The sequence below is a fragment of the Seriola lalandi genome, unplaced genomic scaffold (assembly GCF_002814215.2).
Source record: "Seriola lalandi dorsalis isolate HSWRI2012SDOR001 ecotype SW California unplaced genomic scaffold, Sedor1 jcf7180002054947, whole genome shotgun sequence".
In the NCBI taxonomy this organism is placed as follows: Eukaryota; Metazoa; Chordata; class Actinopteri; order Carangiformes; family Carangidae; genus Seriola; species Seriola lalandi.
This window is the reverse complement of record NW_019525498.1, coordinates 1,127,556-1,137,754: the sequence shown is the minus strand read 5'-3', so window position 1 is coordinate 1,137,754 and position 10,199 is coordinate 1,127,556. Positions and strand designations below refer to the sequence as shown.

The 10,199-nt window shown below is 42.8% G+C and overlaps 1 protein-coding gene across 10 annotated transcripts; it reads left to right on the top strand.

The window, feature by feature from the left end:
- Positions 1 to 498: 498 nt before the first annotated feature.
- On the top strand, positions 499 to 10,193 carry syncrip (synaptotagmin binding, cytoplasmic RNA interacting protein). 10 transcript variants are annotated; one of them, XM_087170407.1, is made up of 11 exons: positions 769 to 949; positions 2,233 to 2,392; positions 3,923 to 4,041; positions 5,124 to 5,345; positions 5,825 to 6,001; positions 6,229 to 6,364; positions 6,477 to 6,682; positions 6,852 to 7,001; positions 7,119 to 7,240; positions 7,351 to 7,874; positions 9,531 to 10,193. In XM_087170407.1, exons 1-11 carry the CDS (start codon positions 947 to 949, stop codon positions 9,554 to 9,556), a joined length of 1,845 nt encoding a protein of 614 aa, XP_087026533.1. In that variant the 5' UTR covers positions 769 to 946; the 3' UTR covers positions 9,557 to 10,193. The 10 variants fall into 10 exon arrangements, with proteins under 10 accessions (XP_087026531.1, XP_087026533.1, XP_087026532.1 ...); XM_087170406.1 differs by having other exon boundaries at positions 9,528 to 10,193; XM_023394358.2 differs by having other exon boundaries at positions 7,351 to 7,889; positions 9,528 to 10,193.
- The last annotated feature ends 6 nt before the right edge of the window (positions 10,194 to 10,199 follow it).

Here is a 10,199-nt window from a genome sequence, read left to right as displayed (position 1 = left end):
TTCTAGGCCCACATGTTGTGGAGAGGTTTAAAAAGGTTTTGTAAATTAAAAAAAAAAGTTATAAAAGAAGTACACTTTCAAAAACTCAATTTTAATCTTTTTGTTTTTCTTCTTTTATTTTTCTTTTGCATTGAATATTGTATTTTGTAACTCGGAATATTAATGTATTGTTGTTACGTGTGTATGTGTGAATGTTTTAAAGTTTTAATTAACTGCAAGTTGGGCCAAATGCAATTTTCAATAACAATAAAGCAGCAAATATTAAATAAACTATTTACCCAATGAAATCAAAATATTTACTTATTAAAAATAAAAATGTAAATATGATGTGAAAGGTCATGTTCGGTCGTGTTTAGTCCGGTTTAGTTTCTATCACTATTCGTCTTTTCCGGTTAGTTTTCAAAATAAAGGACACGGCTCGTATCGAAAATGAAAATGAAATCATCGCTGAGTAAGTAGTGTTATGGAATGTACATCTCGATTGTACAGCACAAAAGCAGCATCAGGTGATATACATTTATGGGAATTTCTCAGTAAGATATCGCTTCTCTTGGCAGTGAAGACCATAGACTGTATGGGGAACAATCGCAAGATGCAGGAGCACTAGGCTAAAGCTTAGGCTAGGGGTAGTCTGAGATATATGCTTCTTACAATCGTGGGAAAGGGTAAGTTAATCAATACCAGCGTCAAAAGCTATAAAATACATAAATCACTTGCTTAGAGTCGCTGATGGCCGGATGTATGAAACCTGAGCAGCCCATGACAAACAATGTGGGAAACCCCTTACATGCAACCGAGAATCAGAGATCGCGACGTTACGTAGTCGCCATTTTGTTTCACCGGGAGTAAAGAAACCAACCTGAAAAGCACCGGCGTGAATATTTTCCTTTATCAGCAGCACCTTCAACACGGCGGATCAGCATCGTGCACCCGAGTTTAGATTCGCATGGTATGTACACACCGAGGTGACCGTTAAGTTGTGAAAACACAGTGCGTTTTGTGACTGAGCTTGCTATCTGTGCACAGTAATGTTGGATGCGTTGCACGACCGGCCAGAGTTAGCAACATAGCAGCAGCTCGTTTACATGGCTAGCCGGCATTTTGAAAACGGGCCCGCTTTGATTGACGGCCCGTTAAACAGATGTGGTGGAGATTGCCAATGTGCACCACATTTTGGGAAAGACCAACCACTTGAAGGGATTTAGCTCTGGCATTTGTTTTGGAAAGGTTAGCATCATTCAGTTTGCACCTCCACGCGTGTAGAGAAGACTGGGGCCTGTGGTTTACCGAGGCAGGGACGCTAGCTGACATTAGCTAACAGAGGCGTGGTGGATAATGTATGGAAACCTGCTGGCTATAACAGGAAATGTGCGCTTTTTATTAGTTTAAGTTCTGACTGCAAAGCGCGAACTCCATTAGTTTTTTTCCCTCACAGTATTAGACGTTCAAACATTGCAAAACCGCACCACCCTGATGTTGTTTCAGTTTCGCACTTGCAAGCACAGGAGCCACTCAGATAACGTTACCGTTTGTAAGCAGTGTCCAGTCTTGAACGATGGCGCCAAACTGCACGTAATGTTGTTTTTCCACTTTTTCTCAGAACTACAGCATGGCCGTATAAACCTCGTATGTGGCCCTGGGGCAAAGATTTGTTGTTGGGCACCTACCTACCCCGGGTTTACATTAGATTGATCAATGCTCTACAGCTGAAATGAATAAATAAACAATGCCAAATATCCTCTGCTGGCAGCTTCTCCGGTGTGAATATTGTCAGTTTGATTGTCTTTCATATGATACTAAATTGAAAAACTTTGTATTTCACACAGCTGATCAGACAAAATAAGCAAGTAGAATAGAATCGATTGATCCTGAAGGAATATAAATGCTATATTGATTGAAAATAAAAACAGTTGTTGGCTGCATACTAGGGTTTCTGTAATTGATAGATACTAAGTTGTCTGTATTGTAATTACTGACTGACACACACAACAACTTGAAGGCAGTTGAGGTCATGAAATTGCAGTTTCCCACAGGGTCCCTCTTCAAGACCAGGGTCAGAAGGGTTAGGGAGGACTGGCTGTTCAAAGTTGTTGTTATGTCAGTGTTGCACATTTATAACACGTTTGTGATTGACTATATAATATAGACTCAAATGTAAACTGTTGCTTGTTGATGTAGCTTTGAATTGCAGTGATGTTGTTGGTAACTCTGCTCTTGCTCTCACCTGCGCAGATGTCTGGAGACATGGCCACAGATCATGTAAACGGGAACGGTACGGAGGAACCGATGGACACTACGGCGGCGGTGACCCACTCAGAACATTTCCAGGCTTTACTGGAAGCGGGTTTACCTCAGAAAGTTGCTGAGAAGCTAGATGATCTTTACGTAGCAGGTAAGCAGAAATTTCATCTCACGCTGCGCTCTGCTGTTGTGTCCTGCCTTTTACCTGCTCAGAGAGAGACGTTAGGTGCCACCACAGTCTTGCAACACAGGACTTGTCAGAGATGTGTTTTCCAGAGACGTTTCTTTATTGTTGGGCCAGAGAGATTTTTGTTTTAGGGCAAGTGCCATGAATGTCTAGTTTTGCGTTTTGCTGGCAGGATGAGGCTATTTTATACTGAAATTATTGCCAACAAATTCCATGAACAGACTAAAATCAACGATGGATCCTATGTATCTCAAGCTTGATATATCTGCAGCGACCAGTTGGTTTAGGAAAACACTGAAATGTTTTGCAACTGAAGTTGTTTGTGGCCTCCTTATTAAAGACTTGTGTTTCTAGTACAAACCAGTAAGGCTGGGGTTACCCAGAGGGAGGCCAGAAAGTACTGAGAGACGGACAAACACATTTCTAATTTTAGTCTTCTTGTGAGATGTGTTGAAAGTCACGTAAATGTGGAATATCGCCAGGCTAATCCGCTAATATTAATTGCTTGAAACAATGGTTACCAGGACAATGAAACAACAGTCACTCATCAGTTCCTTTGTAGTATTATCAGTAACGGTTTAAAGTTGTTTACTGACCATTAGAGTGCCAAGATGACAGAGAGCGGGTAGATTGCAAGATAAAGAAATCCTGTGTGCATCCTTCTTTCTACACTGCAACAGACTCTACCATGAATTACCCAGCTTGTAACCTTTTAGATGAAATCATGAGAGGCACATTTCTTATTCAAGATCAATAAAACATTTCCTGTTATGTTTGTACATCACCCTTTAAAAGTACCTTCGTTGTTGCACATCAATACGTTGCTTCGGCTCTGTGTGTGTGTGTGTATATTGTCATGCTCTTAAGTACTGAGGCTGGATTGAATGGATAAAAGGATGGGTGTAGCCGTAAATGGTTTAAGGAAGGTAGATTGAAGCCAGCTGGTACTGTGACATGTGCAGAAACAATAAAGCAGCTGTCTGGCTGCAGTAGGTGAATTGTGCTCTTTTTAGAGGACGCTGTAGGAGCCGCAAAGGGTGTCATCAAGAGCGTGGTTAAAATGACTGTTAATAGAAAAGGGGGTTTGTTTGAAGTGTTTTGCGGGATCTTGAAATGTGGTGTTAACAGCATCCGTGTTTGATGTTTGAGTAACACTGTCCCTTTGTTGTTCATTTCGAAAGTGTCAGTTGTACCAGTTATCTGCTGCATGTTTTGAGGAGACTGTTTTGAAACTTGGCACTGTATGTGACAGTAAATGGTTAACACACACATAGTAATGACACTTGGACATAATCAGGCCATTGTCCCTTCAGCTATCATTTTCTTTTGTTCCTTGCAGGACAGATCAATCATTACTAAGCCTATTGTCCAACTGCTTCATAGCTGCGTGTGTCACACTCACTCTGTTTCTCGGTGTTAACCTCCTCAGGTGATAATGCCAATTTTATTTATTTAAACACCATATTTACAGTTTGTTTTTGCTGTATTTCTCAGGCTTGGTAGCACATAGTGACCTAGACGAAAGGGCTATTGAAGCTTTGAAAGAATTCAATGAGGAGGGAGCCCTGCAAGTGCTGGTCCAGTTCAAAGAGAGTGATCTGTCACACGTGCAAGTAAGTTCTGAACGCGCTGTCTTCAGGGTGTGGAGTGACACTCTGAAAGACAAAGAGCTGCTCTTTGTTAAACTGGTGCAGATCTTATTGTATATAACAAAATTGTATCATCTTACAGTAACTGTGTTATGTCTAAGTTGAAGTGTGTTTGATCTCATGTATATGGACTGCATTGAAACTGCGGTCCCCAAAGTACAACCTCAATGCAACAAATCCGTACACCTGTGACCACGGCAACAGAAGTCAGGTTACCTGTGATGGCTGCATCAAAACTGAGTACACTCACTATTTCCAGTCAAGGATAATTACATGAACAAATTTCTAAAAATAACCAGTGCACACCGCAGCTTTCTCAGTGTGTCTAATGCAACATGTAAGAGTAAGAAAGTAAGTAAGAATGAATTCAGTATGAATGTTGGCAGAATGTTGTTTGGTCACATGAAACCAAAATTAATTAGTTTGGCTCCAGCCTGCTTGGTGAACCTGGCCCAGACCACCACAGTGACTGCACAGTGCCGACCATGAAGCAGGGAGGTGGGGGTGAGCTGACATGGGGCTGCATGAGAGGAAAGGGTGCAGGGGAGATGACATTTATAGATGGTGCCACAAATGCAGGTTTGTTTACTCAAATACTGCTTGAAAAGACGTGTCCCAGCCTTAAGAAGCTTGGCAGGAGAGGAGTTTTCCAACACGACAATGATCCCAAGCACAAAAGAGTTTGTAAAGAAGAAAAATGTGGAAACGACAAACCTGGAGAAATTTGTCCCCTGACCTGAATCCAATAGAAAAACATGTGGAGTATTTTAAAGTGGGACATATAGCAAAAAAAAACCCCTCCAGCAAAGAACAGTTGAACAATGGCAGAACATCTCTGCACAGATTTGTGTCAAACTGCTGTCGTTACACATCTGTCATTAAAACAAAAGCAGACACTTCATATTTTACTTATATGGACCAGGAGTGTACTCAGTTTTGTTGTATAATGTATGTGTCCTTGTGTTACCGCTCTTTTCTCCCGCTCTCCCCTCAGTAGTAGAAGGTAAATCCCGTGTACGTTTGTAACAGTTTGTTCTCTCTTCCAGAACAAAAGTGCCTTTCTCTGTGGGGTAATGAAGACTTACAGGCAGAGGGAGAAACAAGGGACTAAAGTTTCAGATTCTACTAAAGGACCCGATGAGGCTAAAATCAAAGAACTCCTGGACAGAACCAACTACACACTTGACGTAACAACAGGACAGCGAAAGTATGGCGGCCCCCCGCCCGAGGACGTGTACTCAGGTGCCCAGCCCACGGTTGGAACAGAGGTAGGCTTTATCATGATGTGTTCAGAGTAAATGCAAATATGAAGTGTTCTGTTTGCTGTTATGTCACACCGGGAAAAGACAGTGGCTACTGGGATGTAATGGACAAATATTTTACATGTTGTATCTTCAAATGTGAGAAATATTTTCATTGTGACGATGGATGTTGAAGTGAACGTAGTGCGTCCTGACTTTGACATGATCCCTTTGAACTATTTCACTTCACCCTGATCAGTACAAGTCTTTTAAAAACGTTTTCCTAACACGGAAGGACAAATGTCATTAATCATCTGAACCTGTTCACAAATTAACAGCTGCTAGTGATGCCTACTTTTTCATTTGAAGCTGTTTAATGGCTGAAATCTATTTGAAGATTTCACATTGGTCAAGAAATACTGATTGAGTTAAATGTTTTTTGTCAGTTTCCCCCCCGTGTTGTTTTATAGAAAATAAAAATATATATTCTTTCTTTCTTCTCCTAGATATTTGTTGGGAAGATTCCCCGCGACTTGTTCGAAGACGAGCTGGTTCCTCTCTTTGAGAAGGCCGGACCTATCTGGGACCTCCGGCTAATGATGGACCCCCTGAGCGGCCTGAACAGGGGCTACGCCTTCGTCACGTTCTGCACTAAAGAAGCGGCCCAGGAGGCGGTGAAGCTGGTGAGTCTGTCAGGAATTCACAGCTCAGCAGAAACCAGGAAACTGAAATTGAGTCGGGACAGTAGTTTTTGTTCAGCGGCCAAGTAACTTGTCTGCACAAAACATTTCCGTGTGCTGGATATTAGGAATAGGGGGCAGAAAGAGTCTCAAAGTGAGAGGCAGTCGAACTGATTGTCAGCTGTCGTCATTGTCTGTGTGCGTGACGTGATGTATGTTTTTTTTTACAGTGCAATAATCATGAGATTCGCCCCGGCAAGCACATCGGGGTGTGTATATCTGTCGCCAACAACAGGCTATTTGTTGGCTCTATTCCCAAGAGTAAAACAAAGGAGCAGATAGTAGAAGAGTTTGCTAAAGTCACAGGTAAAAGAAAAAAATCCTGATCTGTTATTTTTATAGATCTCGGCTGTTTTTCCAAACTCTAATCCAAACCACTTAAACTTAATCGCACAATCTTTTTCTTCTGTCTGTAAAGAGGGCCTCAGTGATGTCATACTGTACCATCAACCCGATGACAAAAAGAAGAACCGGGGTTTCTGCTTCCTGGAGTATGAAGATCACAAAACAGCTGCTCAGGCCCGTCGCCGGCTAATGAGCGGGAAGGTGAAGGTTTGGGGCAACGTGGTGACAGTGGAGTGGGCCGATCCCATCGAAGACCCCGACCCAGAGGTCATGGCCAAGGTGAGCTTCAGAAAAATAGTCCTGAAATGTCGCTTGGAACAACTGGGCAAACAGTGAAGATGGCACCGTTAAGGAGATAAAGGGCTGGAAGATGTTTTGCATCTCACGATGATAAACTTAAAGGAGGAGAGAGAGATGAGGTGTGACCTTCTCTCCGTCCATTTCACAGGTGAAGGTTTTATTTGTGAGAAACCTCGCCAACGGTGTCACAGAGGAGATCCTGGAGAAGTCCTTCAGTGAGTTTGGAAACCTGGAGCGAGTTAAGAAACTCAAAGACTATGCTTTCATTCACTTTGAAGAGAGGGATGGTGCAGTGAAGGTACCCACTTTCTGTACTTCTGCTGTTTGTGTCATATTTCAGCTCCTCAGCCTCAATCTAAATAAGTTTGTTGAACCAAAAGTCACGTGTACAAATGTTGTCGCTTCCTTTGCTCAGGCATTAGAAGAAATGAACGGGAAGGAGCTGGAGGGAGAGCCGATTGAGATTGTTTTTGCCAAACCACCAGATCAGAAGAGGAAGGAACGCAAAGCCCAGAGACAAGCAGCCAAAACACAAATGTAAGAAACGTTTTGTCTCATTTTCTAATGACGGGCGGATCAGGACGCCGCTGTCTGTCCTTGCCCATAGTTTTGTTCATTCTTACTTCTTGCCTTCTTTATCTCATCAGGTATGATGACTATTACTACTACCCTCCCCCTCCCCACATGCCTCCACCTGTCAGAGGCCGGGGCAGAGGCGGCAACCGGGGCGGCTACGCGTATCCCCCCGACTACTATGGTTATGAGGACTACTATGACTATTATGGCTATGACTATCACAACTACCGCGGCGGCTACGACGACCCCTACTACGGTTATGACGACTTCCAGGCCCCGAGCCGAGGGCGCGGTGGCAACAGGGGCTCCCGGGGAGGATCCTCTCCAGCCAGGGGACGCGGCGGCGCCGGTGCACCCAGGGGCAGGTCCAGCTTCTCCCAGCGTGGCGGGCCGGGACCAGGCCGCGGCGGGCGGGGCGCAAGAGGAGGCGTGCAGCCGAGAGGGCGAGGAGGGGTACGTGGTGCGCGGGGTGGCCGCGGTGGAAATGTAGGAGGAAAGCGCAAAGCTGATGGGTACAACCAGCCAGATTCCAAGCGTCGCCAGACCAATAATCAGAACTGGGGCTCTCAACCCATTGCTCAGCAACCGCTCCAAGGTGGTGATCATTCTGGTAACTATTCTGGTTACAAATCTGACAACCAGGAATTTTATCAGGATTCTTTTGGGCAACAGTGGAAGTAAACCAGTAGGGCTTTGATAACAAAATACGTGTTTATTGTTTTTGTTTTTGTCTTTTTATTTAGAGACTTGATCTGATTGGCCCTCAATCCCATACGGTTGCCTGCATTTTTTCCTCAAAATTGGTGACATCTGGCAAGATATCTTTTTGTACATATTTTAATAATCCGCTTGGACTCAAACAATAGTCACACTCCCACCTGTTTCTGGCGAACTGGTTTTCTTTTTTTTTTCTTTTTTCCTTTTTCTTTTTTTATTATTATTATTATTATTATTTTTATTTTTAAGATGGTCGTTTAAAAGATTTTCCATAACAAAGTTTGAAAAAAATTTTTAGATGCAAATATGTGCTCGAGCTGTCTATTTGGCTATAGCTTTATGTATGTTTTTAGAGATTCTGGTTTCCATGTTTTAAGTAGCTAACAGCAACAAAGCATATGTCTCCTAAACATGTATTTAAAACAAATGAAAATACAATTTGTATTGTCACAAAGTAATGCGTGTCTTGTTATTGAAAAGAAAAAAAAGGACCATCGTAGTCCTATTTTTTGGCTTTACATTTTGGCTTGTATTCTTTGCTGTTTGTCTGCTTTAATAAACATACACGCACACGTGTACAAAACTTCAAATTGTGTTGCAAATTCATGTTTCGGCAAATTCTCTCTTCAAATTGCCTTCAAATTTTAAGGCTCCTTGTGGAAGAAAATGGACTAAAGGTTTGCCAATGTTGGCCACATGCTACAGTGTCACCTTGCATGCCATCAAATTCCAAATCACCTACTTCTATAGTCGGCATCTCTCAAGTGCTCTGTATGTGTAGTGACATACTTCATCCTTATGAGTTCCTCTCATGTCCAAAAACATGTCTCACAAATTGGTGTCCTAAATTCACTGTCAATGCAGCATTAAGAGTAAGCCCCACCCCCACCCCCCCCTACAAGTCGGTCATACAAGTCCCTTTTGTTACTGGTGGGGGGGGTGGGTAAAAGCACAATTTGATTTATTAATTTCAAAGTGAAGCTTTTCCTTGTCCCAGAAGGATCTACCTAGCTGTTGAAGGCCTGGATACTAATCTTGCATGTTTATCTGGAGGTTTGATATTGTGCTACTGTGATAGAGAACTGCCCTGCATGACTTGCTTGTAGTGTTTTTGTTCCGTTTTTGCTTTTCTAGATAATAATGGCTGCTTTTAACCCCCCCCACTCCCCTTCCCTTCTTCTCTGCCCGTCGTTAAGCGTGTCCACGTTTCACCTGCTGCACCTCAGACGATTTTAAGTTTTGTTTTTCTTTGTTTTTAAATTATCCAAACCAGGCCGATTCTCTGCTTGTCGTCCTCTTTAAGGCATTGACATGTGCATGTTACGTCAGAGGGCGTGCAAGTCTGTCAGAATGCTTTGTCTTCTAATGTATGTAAATTCATGTTTTTACGTGTTTACGCAAATTCTCCCTCTGCAGTTAATGCTGAGTGCGAGTGTGTGAGAGTGAGGGACACAGAACAGTAGATGTGTGTGTAGATGTAACACGATCCTGTTTTCCATTCTCTAATTGCTTCCTTTTGTTACCTGACTAGCAGGAAAAAGGGGTCGAGGCCGGTCCTGATGTGTCGCTATGAAGACTGACCCGTGTATGGCGTTGCACACTGCAGGCTGCCAGTGGATGGAATGGTAAGGTCACCTGACTCAGTGGTCCAGTGGTATTCCAGCCCTTCTTTTAAGGAGCAGATCTCCTGAAACTGCCACGTTTGAAGATAATCAGAAGAGCAAAACTTGAGCTTTTCTTTTCTTTTTTCTTTTTTTTTTTTTTAAAGCATTGACTCTTAAGTTAATAAGTCCCAGCCCCAAATATGCCATTTGAGACCTACTGAGTTTGAGTTCATGATGGACATCCTTCTGGAAAAGTCTTTGCACTTTTTTTTTTTTTTCTGTTTCAGTTTGGAGTGGTTTAGTGGAACTTGATGCTACATATTTTGTTTTTTGTTTTTATTTGTTTCTTTGAGTTCTTAGACTACATCTTTACGATGGACTAGACATGATAATCTATGATTATCAGGTAGAGTTGAGGTGTGATCACCCGGCGTTGAAGGTCGGGCATTCCAGGAAAATGGTTCTTTGAGAACTAAAGCCACCAAGGGTTTGTTAACTACCTCAGTTTCGAGGACTCACCTGCTCCGTGTCATTTTGTACTTGAGGAAACTGAGGCAGGGTCACACCCACCCACCCAACCCCCAACTCCTCCCAGCCCC